This window comes from Sylvia atricapilla, chromosome 4, assembly GCF_009819655.1.
Source record: "Sylvia atricapilla isolate bSylAtr1 chromosome 4, bSylAtr1.pri, whole genome shotgun sequence".
Classification (NCBI taxonomy): domain Eukaryota; kingdom Metazoa; phylum Chordata; class Aves; order Passeriformes; family Sylviidae; genus Sylvia; species Sylvia atricapilla.
The window spans coordinates 68960623-68973412 of NC_089143.1; the positions used below are offsets into that span (position 1 = coordinate 68960623).

Sequence of the window (12790 nt, forward strand, 5' to 3'; positions counted from 1 at the left end):
TCCTCCTGCTGCTTCCGTAAGTTCTCATAAAGTAAAAGTCAAGTGATAATCCATCTAAACTCACTGCAAGTTGAAGGTCTCAAGTCTATAGACGCAGACTGTGCCACTGAGCTCTACAAAGAGACAGCACGGCTCAAAGGATGCAATTATTTCATTTGCTTTTCTCCAAACAATTCATTTTCCTGCACATCACACACAAACCAGAACTGATCCCATGTCTAATGCTGACACATTAAATTTCATTTACTCTTCCTATTCTAGTCTCATGAACACACATCGTATTCAGGTCAGGTTCTCATACATAAATGTCAGCTGAGTAGAATTTAGTGCTTTACATTCTTTAATGATCTATTTGCTCTGCACCACTTTCATAGTTATATGCAAGTTAATTATCCAGAACAAGAAAAAACTTGTTTAGCAACAATTTCTCAAAATAAAAGCACATTCAGTTTTTCAACCTGCAAGAATTGCAAAAGAACATAAGAAAATGTCATATTAATCACTGACTTTCAAAGCTATTTTTTGTTTCATAAGAAGCAAAAACGCTGCAACAATTACTCATTACAACTGCTACTGAAAGACAAGATGCACAGATAAAAATCACAGCCAGAGTAACAAATTTTAAAAAATGAGTCAGCTCAACAGAACTGAAATAAACCAGGAATTGGACCATGCCTGTGTTTTGGTACACAATTGGTAGAGACTTGCCTATTGAAGTTTCTAGGCACCACAGGAATAAATCCACCCATTAAAATAACATGCAGGTTTGGAAGGAAACCCAACATTTACACGACTGAATAAAATCCCCTCAAGCCCTGTAAGATCAAAATTCCTATCTTAGTTTTGTGTGTGGCAATTAAGGCACAGAAGGGATGAGGAAGAACCCATCACAGAGCCAGGATGTTCCAAACTCTACCTGTATCTCTTGTACAGACTCATGACTTGGAGCAAATCCCTTCATCTTTGCTCCTCCATCTGTAGAGTAATGAATCTCCCAAGAGTGATGTGATTAGAGGAGCTCCAAGAGGAGCTTTGACACCTCTTGAAGAGCAAGATAAGGACTGCTCAGAGATGCTCACCCTCACCTGAGTGTCTGTAATCATTTCTTCACCACTAGCCTCAGAAGCAAAGTAGACCTAATGACCAGCAAGGCTCAGGGAAGTCTCTTCTACCTTTACAGAGAGAACACTCCAAGTCCACCAATTTTCACTGCCACTACACAAGAGAGCTTTAACACCTGACACTCAAGGACAAAGCAGCATGTTTTCTGCTATCAAACCAAAATAAGTATTTCCTATTTAATGGAGACAATCCTCTAGGACCAAAGCTAGTTTTTTTATTTCCAGTTGGCAACCTTCACTTTTCTATTTTCCTCCACCCAGCCTCTGTTCAGAGACAGTTTCACAGACAAACCCACCAATATCCAAGACATCCCACAGGAACCAGAAAAAAGTAACCAACCTAGACAAGCGTGAGCAAGGAACATGTGAATGTGGAAAGGAAGGCAAAGGTTCCTACCTTCTTAACCAGGAGACAAACACTGAAAGAAACTGAAATCCATTCCCAAGACAACCAGGAAAGCAGGAAAAGAGGAATTCATGCTCCTTTCTCACCAGCAGCTAGACAATGATGCAGAGAAATACAGGCTCTCTCCTTGGAGGAGAGCAGGGGTTCCACGATCACCGCACGTCTCCATCGACTGCAGGAGAAAAGGCAGGAGGAGCCATTTCTGCACAACAGACCAGAGATGACGTGACCCACACTGGTGTGCTGATGCTTGGCACCACTGGGACCTGCCAACTACCCACAGACTGCCAGCTCCAGGCATCACTAACAGGCAAATATCCCAAACACATCAGGAAGCAGCTGCTCATCCAGCACATTAACAGTTTTTAAACTAAGCCTATGAACACAAATGAGGAAAACCTTCCATTTCATAATAGATGCTTGCAAATGTAACATTTTCTTAGGAAAAGGACAGCATCTGAAGCAATCAAGTTACAATCAGTTAAGTGATTGACCCTACCTGTGTTCTGAGTTAGTCCCCAAGCTGTCACCCAACTCTCTACATTGCCCTTTGGCAGGCACAGAGCATTCATAGTGTCAGTTAACACAGCTCAGCTTACAAACACCAATTCCTTCGACGGTGGCAGCCTGCTCAGCTAGGATATTACAGAGGCAAAAAATAGCTACAGCAAGTAAAATATAGCACAAGGTTAAGGAATTAGGAGAATGAAGACAAACAAAACACTGTAAACCAAAACAATGCCAGAGATAAGCGGCACAACCTGAGCACCTCCAACACCTCCCCTCTGAACCAGAGGTGATATCTATTTAGCTGCAAGTGAGAGACCCACTAAATGTGCACATTTACAGAGCAAACTAACACCTACAGCTGGAAAGGCAGCTGAGCTCACACAGTTAATATGCTTATGCAATACAACATGCTCATTCTTCCCTGCTGCAAAAGCCAAGTGGGCCAGTGACTGTGCTGCTCCCTAGACACTGAGTCCCATCCCTGGTGTTAACTTCAGTTCTCCATGTACAGAACCACTGGAGAACCCCTTCCCCGTGGGTAACATACTGACTGACAGCTCTGCTACTACACTAACAACAGCCCAGACAAATACAAACCCTCTTCCCAATTACTGGTTCCTAGTTAATGTATGTCTGAAAAGGAAATCGACAACGTTCTTTTATCCAACATTTCTTCTTTTCCATGCTGACATGCAAAATACTGAGATTTAGTAACAAAAGAAAAATAAATTTTCAGTTAAACCAGTAAAGCACTTTGGAAAAACTTTAAGATCCTGCACAGCTTCTTTTAAAGCTATGCCACATCCTTCTCAGACACAGCTGACATAAGCTCCAGTCTTCCATGCTGCCTTATCCTTGTGAAGGTGTCCAAGAGCTTTCTCCTGTAACACACCTGCACACATACCCTGTCCTAATGACTACTATAACATTAGCATACTTTACCAAAATGCATCTGCAAGGCAAAAGGCAAATAGATGGCACATGCGTTGGCACATCTGTCTTTCCTCAAAATTTGGCAAAGATGGCTTGAGTTTGTGTGTGATATTAACATGATACTGCTACAAATCAAGCTCCTTCTCCTGTAACCATCTGACTCTCGGCCACTAGCCTGAAAACTTAGCTCAGAATTACTAGAGTCCCAAGTACTTCCTCTTTATTTAACTACTCCTGGCCACACAAAAATTAAAGGGATATCATCCTCAAAAAAGAACATAACTGTGTGCAGTTAACAGAGGTGTAACACGACCCATCCATATACACATGATGCAGGAAGGAGTGTCTGCAGGGCATGCAAGGACTAATAACTGGATAATCAAAGAGCATTAGACCACGTGTCCCAAGAGCTGAACTTGGCCCTGGCTGTACAATAGATGCCTTTGTCAGCCTACAGATGTTTCCCAACCTGTTCATTTCTCCACCCATGTCCCAGAGGCACACAGGAGCTCTGGAGAGCACAGCAAGAGCAACTGTTCTGCCCAAGTGCCACCACACAGTGGTCAGCACGCCAGATGTGTGACCGACTGAACTGAGTTAGAGCTTTCATTCTGTGTGCTACGTTATATGAAAATAGACATTTACCTGCATATTGGTGGAAGACGACGATCACAGGCAAATCCCCAAACTGCTTTTGGTTTGCCTGCTCACGACACAGGACACAGCTACATGCTGCACTATCCAAACAACGCTCTTTTTTCACACTGTGAGCTGCCTTCATGAGGCTCAGGAAGCCCCAAGAAAATCCCCACATACCACAGCACAGGCTCCCCATCTTTCACCACCCACAAATCAAAAGCTGGTCTAGGATCTCAGCACCTGCCAATCTGCAGATACACTTGCTGTAAGGCAACCGTGACTATTTCGGGGAGTGTTCACCTGGATTGTATTATACTTTCAGCCAAAATAAAAGTCAGTTTCAAGTACTTTGCTTTTTCTCCCTTATATCTTGAACTGAACAAACCATATCTGCTACTCCAATATTAGCAAAGCAAAACTGTTTGAGAGAGAATAACAGACTTGACCTTTACAGTCATGTGCAAACAGATTCAGAAATGTTACACTGTGGAAAAAAATCAGCGTGACCAAACCCAATTCAAATTCCACAAGTTAGCTTTCCAGACAGCCTTCCAGCTCATAATCCACCTAAACAACTGAACTAGATTACAAATGAAAATTAAACAGCAGCTTCCACAGAGCAGTAAGTCACATGCAATAACCCAATTAATGAAGACCAGTTCTGTACACGTCACCTTGTCTCATAGGAGAAGACTAGCACACCAGAGTGACAACATAAGTAATGCTGAACTAGGCATATTCATAACACGTGCCACAGAAATAAGCTCTCCCAGAGTTAAAAACCAGGGCCACACCACGTTGAAACACTTGGAAGTACTAAAGTTCACAGATCCATTATAATGGTAACTCTCTGTATTTACTTCTCCAGAACAAAGAACAGCAAACAAGCCCCACCTTGACAGGAGATGAAGCAGTGTAGGCTATACAGCAGCCTGCTTCCAAATTTACAGCAGCTGCTGGAGCTGCAAACCCTCACCATACCTTACTCTGGGGACCAAAAATGATGGTATGAGACATTAATTGAGGTCTGAGGGGTTAACAAAAGCAAAGACAATCTTATGCACAACACAAAGTCTGTTTATTTAGATTACAAACTGAACTGGTATTGCTGAGACGGAAGGTAGAAAAAAACAAAAACACAACAGAACATTCAAGACTACCCTAATTTCAAGAGAGGTTTGGAAGAACTTAAGCAGCACGACTATCTATAAACGCACAGCACAAGAGCTCACAAAACAGGACCTGGATTCCTCTCCATTAAGGTGACATTTTTCTTAGGCCTCGACTAGAACAGTATGAATGTAAGAGACAAACCAAATCTTAAGAGTTGTTAAGTACTTGCAAAGATTACACACAACTGATGTAGGACAGTAGAACTCACAAGAAATTCACTCCTTCACTGGCTAAGAGACTGGATGAATGGTTGACTGGCTCAAAATAACCAGGTGGGAAGTATGTGGGGTAAGGGGGTGAGCTCTGCATAACTGGGACAGACACTGCTCTCCCCCTGCCCCTATGAGTCCACACTATAATGGCAGTGACCAACCCATTTCCTTACCCAAAATGGCAGTGGCTGACCCATGGCCTGTGGTAACCCAGACCTGCAGAGAGGTTTTGTCTGGGAGAAAGTCAAGCTGAGCCCCCGAGTGGGTAAATGGGGAGAAAGTCACTGACCCTCTCTGGGTTAATGACCACTTTGTTATCGAACCTCCTGAGAAGTTGGTTGTTTCTGCTGAGCACCACCCAGAAGGAATCAAGCTACCTTCCCCAAACCTGACTGTAGGCTGGGGCTTTATAACTGGTTCACCAGTAATGACTCCAAGAGGCTGCACTGTAAGAAAAATGATAAAACAGAGCGTGCCATTTCCAGTTATATCAAGCTGTTTTTACTTTCTTTCCCTATTGAGAGGCCCCTTTTCATAGAAAACTATGCTTGAACCACCATATCTACTAAACAAAGCAAACATTCTATTATACAAACATGCACTAATGAACTTATAAGTACTTAATGAAGCACCTAAGAAATGAACTTTACACAACTTGAGTGGCTTTTTCCCTGCCTCTCTAGTCCTAGACACAAGGTCACTTAGAAAAGTCACACTTTTCTCCTAAGCTACAGCAGCAGAGGCTCATCACACAGCTCCAGACTCATCGCTTTATCAGCCCAGACAATAAAAAACAAACCACTGTACCCACTATCACACAGCTTCTCACCAGGGCGAAGGAAAGTCACAACACGAGACCAGCAATGTGTCGTGTTCACTCTTTCCCATCCAGACCTGAAGAGCTACTTTACATCCCCTCTGAGAGCAAGGGGCACACAGAACTACCCCACTGCTCTCTGAAGGTGCCTGGAATTTCACCTCCACACTCCTCAGCAATCCACTGGCTGCAAGAGCGTGAACTCTGGGGGGGGACACCACACAGCACTGTTCTATTTCTGTAAGAGGCAACAGCATATGCCCCATGACTCCATTAACCAATTCTGAATGAAAACAAAAAGCAGATGATGACCATCTTTCCCGGTTCACAAATCAGCTGCCAAACCAAGCCAGTCAAGACTGAGAAGGAAGTTGGAGAGTGTGCTGCCCTTTTTTTTTAAATGGCTGAAATTGTCTCTTTCTTGCTTCATCTGATACTCAATTACACCACTCAATTACAACACTTCCCATAACCTCTTTGGTCTGGTCGTGGTAAAAAGACAACTTAGAACCTGGCAAAATCTTTATTTATTCAGTTTAATCATCTCAAACCCTGCCAAGCAATCAAGACAGCAAGACAAATGAGCATCTTCTAATGCCTGCCTTTAAAGTAGGCAGAAAAATCACTTTTACTGCAGTTATTAAGCAAAAAGGACTTCATGAAGTCCAAGTCAAGGCAAACAGCTAAGGAGTATCACGATGTCAAGCCACAGCTTTCTATCTCCTCCCCATGTAAGACAAAAATATTTTGAGAACTCACTAATTTTCACTTTCCTTTTTGCTCTTCACAACATAAACTATTCTGCATTGAGATTTGAGATAAATTTTAAAGTATGTTTCATACCTGGCCACTTCTAGCTCACTGCAATTTCTGAACCATAAAGTCTTTTTCAATACTGGAGTTCTCATAACTGGAGTTCCCCATCCACCACCTGTAACTTTCAACACAGAACCCCATATTTTTATTAGATTTCACTGTCCAAATTTCAGCTGCATTGCAAATACTCTGGTTCAACAAAAAGACAGAAAGACAAGGCCATCACTCTATATCACTCATTTATTCCACATATTTCTACCCTGCCCTCAAAATGGACAGGAATTAATTTTCTACATCAAACTGAAACCTGAAACCAAATTAACTGCTTTTTCCCCCCATCTCTGAGAAATAAAAAGTAAAAACACACAGCTCCATCCAACCATCTACTGACCACTAGGTTATGGAGGCCAAGAAGTCACCACAGAATTGGTGTGTTTAGAACCAAATAAACCATCTAGCAGCCTAATAACTACAGCTCTTCAACTTCACACCTTCTTTAGTCAAAAAGATGCATTTCCTTTAGACAGCATTATACCTTATTCAAAACAACCAGATCATAATGCTTAACACTTCTGCCTTTAGGACACTGCAATAAAACCATTTTGTCAAAGACTACAGAAAAGCATCTCAAGGGCAACACCTGTATCAACACGGGAAATGTACCCAAAGATCCCTCAGTGCAGCCCAGGAAGGTCACCACAACCCGAGCTTTTTGGTCCTCTAGTCCTCAGTCCTCTACAACACCAGAAGCCTTCCTAAGGCTACCCAGAGCAAAACCTGCAAAGATGATGGGGTTAAACAGCTTGCATAAAACAGACATATAATGCCATTAATTAATTCTATTAGCTAATAAAAATACACTCTAACACACCTCTGCTAACAGAATACTGACCCATTACCAAATCTATTTCAGAGGAGATATACAGAACAGACAGTATATCTCCTCCTAAATATATTTGTTAAGTTCTTTAGATTCATTAACTTAATATATCATTAATGCTTCATAACACAAGCTCTAACTTGGATATTAGCATCTTAAACACTATTCCACCAGCATTGAGTAATAGGAACTACCTGACAAGCTTACAAGTCTCAGTTAATCTGGGTTTCAGAAACTGAAAGAAAAAAAATGCCTTGTGCAAAGAGGACAGGGAAAAAAAAAAGTTTTCTCCTCTCCCCTCCCAGGAGAAAGATTATTAAGCAGATTTGTAAAGTGTTCAGCATTAATTACAGGTAGGAATATGACTAATGTAACAGCAGTAACACACAATCCTTACTATTAATTGTTACTGAGGCAAGGGATTGATTGTCAACAAGTTATTCCTGGATAAAAAGCTACCTCTCGATCCGTAAACCCTTGGGAGCACCCAAGTGCCACTGGCACACTCAAACACAGTGCCCTTTTCCCCCCGGTGGTGCGGGGCACACACACACCCTGTGACAGTGACAGCCCAGCTGCTCCGTGACAGCCAGAGGAGCTGTGAGAGACTGGCCCGTCCTCCCTCACATCCCTATTTCCTCACCCCTGCACTTCTGTCACCTGTTATTTTCCTATCCTCCAGGCCCCCTTGGGTCCTCCCTACTGACCCACTCCAGGGGTAATTTGGAGACTTTTCTCAAGATGTAGCAGATTTGCACTGCCCCAACCTTTATCCTAAGCATCCATATTCAAGAGGCTACATAAAAGGTGAAGGAAAAAAAAAAAAAAAAAAGCAGCAGAAAATATCTTTCAGACTCAAAAGTAGGAAGTTAATTCACACACCAGTCACATGTTAAAATTTGGACTTCCCCTGCCCCAAAGCCCTTATAGGCTACCAATTTGTTTCTGCCAGTTACATAAGGCAAAAAAACCCCATCATCTGTAGCGACTCTAAACACAGAACATTCTGAGAAAACTTTTAATGGTGTGCTACGCTAAACAAAGCACTATGCAACGTCTCTACTTTCCACTACATACGTTCTCTGAGTTACCTCCTCAGTTTGTTCAAGAGCCTATTGTTGAGGGTTTTTGGAATTTTTTTTTTGGTTTGGTTTGGTTTTTTTATTATTATTTTAAAGTCTCTATCTTGCCATCAGCCCTGCCAAGATATGATCTTCTGTCAGATCATAATGACTTGGAAGTAGTACCCAGCAAGGAGCAGCTGGACTTTAGGCAACCAGGTATGCAGTTGGCTAATTCCTGACACCATCTTCACACCCCAAACACTAAATACTGAGTATCAAATACAATTTTCTATGAAAATAATTTCTAGACAGCAATGAAAATGTATGTGCCACTTACACGTTCCCATTTCAATTAGTAATATTTTCTGTATGCACTTGTTAAAACCTTATCTTAAATCTCCACCAAGAAATGCACATGAGCAGTGAAAGTTTACTAGTATATTTATGCATAAATATACTTACTCATAGACTAAGCAACAAATAGACAAAAGTAACAGAGATTAATTATTTAAACCACAACACCCAGAGCAGTGTGTCGTAAACCATTCAGTAACTGTGAAATATACAGGACCAGCCCTGAGCTCAGTGACCCGGGAAGTGAATAACGCTTTACACATCACATCAATTACCAGCTCTGGGAGATGAACACCACACTGCTTAACACCCAGAGCAAAACTCAAAAATGGCTGTTTTGATGGTGTCCCATGCCAGCACACAGTGAAGCAGTACAGCTAAGAAAGTCCAGCCAGCCCTATGACTACAACAATTCGCACAACTCTCCCTTCAGTCCCAGTGTAAGTCCGACGACACGAAGTGCAAGTTCACCGCAAGAAGCACAAGCCGAGCACCCTGCAGCGAGGGGAGGCTCCGCAGCACAACCTGCCAGCACTGCACCTCCACTCGTGACCGTGACACCAATCGGCTGCCTAACACCAAGGAAGACCAGGAATTTTATTTCTGTTGGGTATGGTTTTGGCTTGGCTTTTCTTTTGGTTTTGTTCGGTTTTTTTCTTTCATACTAGGGGCCAAAAGCAAAAGGCGCAGGCTGACAGAGGCGCCGGTGACACCTCACCCCGCCTCACTCACCAAAGCCGGGGGACTCCGAGGGCTCCAGCGAGCCCCCGGCCCAAAGCACACACAGCCCAAAGCCCCGCCGCCGGCTCAGGGCGGCTGAGCGACCCCGCGGGGCCGGGAGGGCCCGGCTCCGGCCCGTCTCACTGCCCCCGGCCCGCTCTTACCTTCGGCAAGCGGCTCCTCGGGGGTCACCTGGTACCGCCCCACCGCCAGCGCCCTGCCCAGGGCCACGCCGCTCCCGGAGCCACCGCACGCCGTCCCGCCGCCACTCCCCTCGGACTTGGGCATGCGGGAAAACTTCTTCATGGCGAGCGGAGCCCCAGGAAGAACCGGGGAGGAACCGGACGCAAGCGGCGGCGAGGGGGTTGCCCCGCTTCACATGCCGGCTGCGGAACTCGCTTCTCCTCGCCCGCCGCCGGCTGCTGAAGGCGAGGAGGAAGAGGAAAAAGGAGGAGGGGAAAGGAGGAAGCAGCAGCCGCGGCACCGGGCGGCCGGGGCGGCTGAGGGGACGCCGCGCGCTGTGCCGGGAGCGGCCGCCCCGCCGGCGCGCGGCCTCACGGCGCAGGCGCGGCCCCGCCCCTCGCACGGGCACCCGCCCAGCCGGAAGTGCGGCCGGCCCTGCACGTGCCGCGGGAGCGAGGCGCGGCGCGAGACCGCCCCCTCGCCCCTCCCTCACGACGCCCCCCCCCGGGGATTCCCTGAGGGGGAATTCCCTCATTCCCTGAGGGGGAATTCTCTCATTGCCTGAGGGGGAATTCCCTCATTGCCTGAGGGGGAATTCCCTCATTCCCTGAGGGGGAATGGCGCGGGGCGGCGAGGGGAGGTGTTTGCACCGACCCGCACATCGCAGACTTCCCCTCAGCCTGCCCCTCGCCGCCCTCACGGCGCCGATCGTGTTGCACCGACCCTGCCCGGAGCGGGACGTCCCCTCGGGAAGGAGTCTGCGGGGAGCAAAGCGGTGTGCAGACAGTGTAGTAATGATGGCGATGGTAAAATGGCTCTGTGCGCTCAGGGCTGTGGAGCGTCTTGCGTCTGTGGAGTGCTTCTAGAAGGGAAACCTTAGGGTGGTGGTGGAGTCTCCTTCTCTCCAGACATTCCAAACTCACCTGGATGCTTCCTGTGTCACCTGCTCGAGGTGACCCTGCCCTGGCAGGGGGGTTTGATTGCATGATCTCCAGAGGTCCCTCACAAAACTAACCTAAAAATCTGTTTATCTGGGAAATATGTGTGAAAAGCGTTGATGGCAAGTATGGATTCCAGTGGCATGTCTCCATATATACTCTGTGCAGAGGTTTGAAGGTGTCTGAAAAGAAGGGGTAAAATGGTGTGTCTAGACAGGAAACCATCAGCAGTGTAATTTAAAATGTGCATTTCCCCACTGCTGAAGTGTACTGACAAGGTCCAGTTTCCCTATAGACATTGACCAAACAAACCAGGGAATTTGCCAACCGTGGTTCACAGTGCCCAGGGGGATTTCACACCTTGGGAGCCCCCCCGCATGCAAATAAAAATGTGGTACTTCTGTGGGGTTTTTTTCCTCCTTACCAAATGAAAACGTACAGTAAGACCAAAATTGGTAAGGGACACTCTATCAGTCTCTCATAGGAATGAACAAAGCTGGATTTTTGGCATTGACAGTGGTTATTTAACAAACCAACCTTTCCCACTGAACACGTAGGTTGTAGATTGGTTCAATAGAAACTAGAACAGCCATTGGTTCAATAAAAACTTCGGAGAAGTCCGAAGGGCAAATCTTCGGGATGATGTTTCAGTAACCAAATTAGTTTCAACTTAATCATGTTGCCACACTCCTAGTCGGTGGAGAAAATGACAGTGTTTCTGTACTGAAGGGACAACCTGTCACATGTGGAAAGCACTGATAAGCTGTTTGCATGAGCAGTCCCCTTTCTGAGGTCGCTGCTATCCTTTCAGTAACAGCAGATCAGTTTTTCAGCAGCATACAGAGATTAATTTACAGTTTTCCTTGGGAGAGAAAGGTATTTTCAGTGAAGATGAAAGGAAGAGAGTTCTGTGAGAGGAATGACATAAGCAGCAGCGTTGTGGTAATGAGGGCATTCCTACAGTAAGATCTGCCTATGCCTCAGATATTTAGTGATCTCAGAGAAAAAATGCAGCTAGGTTAAGAGCACATACATTTGATGCCACTGACCACTATGATTTTACTGGTCCTCAGTAAAAATAATCTATTTGCCACAAGCCACTGTGACTTTCAGAGTATGACTAGCTTTTAGGTTACCTGGTGAGTTTTTATTTGCCTTTGGGGATCCCATCCACATGTTCTTGTTCTTTTCAAAGTAAGAGGTTGAATTATTGCTGGAGTTATTTATAGGCCAAAGAAAATGAGCCCTCTTGTTGTACTGGGATTAACGCTGCTGATGTCTGTCTTGGCATCCTGGAGGAGACGGAGGTCCCTTCCTGGGCACAGCTGGCAGACAAGTGTTTCAGCAGTGCCCACTGAGCTGCACTTGTCAGCGTGTAGTGGCTGCAGGGCTGGCTGGTCTCCAGTCAGGAGTCTCCAGGAGCCACCACTCCCTTACAGTGTTCCACAGCACCTTTTCCCTCGGCTTTAGCATCAGATGGTTTTTTCCTGTGAGAGGCCAGCATGTCTTTGTGTTAAAGAGTCCATTTTATTTAAGTGTAGGTCAAGGAAGTTCAATAATAGAGAGGATTTTGACAATTCACTTAAAAACACAGGCCTGACCCACCAAGCAGGTAACTGAGTGATAATTTAAATTTAAATCCTCACCTGAGCAAAACAACATTGTGACCTTTCTACAAGCTGTAATTTCCAGAAAGGAGGAGTTGTGAGTTGTTGTTCACTAAATCTATGAAATCCAAAGTAAACTTTGTTCTCCCTTACTGAGGAGAAACCTCTCCTTTGGTTCAGGCACAGCAGGGATGCTTTGGTCTCCTGCATCTGCAAAGTGTGCAGCAAACCCCAACTACTTAATGCAACACGTGTTTGGCAGTGTGATAAACAGATCAGAAAGGTGTTTGCGCTACTTCAAAAACAAACAAAACAAATTTCAATACCTGGAAAGTACTCACAAGCAGTTATTTTCTGGTTGATGTGAAACAGTAGATGATCTGATGAAAAATCTGGTGATAACAGAAAATCAGAAAT

General features: G+C 44.9%; 1 protein-coding gene across 2 annotated transcripts in view; it reads right to left on the bottom strand.

Annotated features, from left to right (window-relative positions):
- Positions 1-10206, bottom strand: part of BMP2K (BMP2 inducible kinase) — a 49916-nt gene extending 39710 nt beyond the window's left edge. For both annotated transcript variants that reach the window (XM_066318241.1, XM_066318242.1), the window contains exon 1: positions 9810-10206. In XM_066318241.1, the coding sequence (XP_066174338.1) occupies positions 9810-9951 (142 nt within the window). In that variant the 5' untranslated portion in view covers positions 9952-10206. The remainder of the gene's footprint in view (positions 1-9809) is intronic.
- Between the last annotated feature and the right edge of the window lie 2584 nt (positions 10207-12790).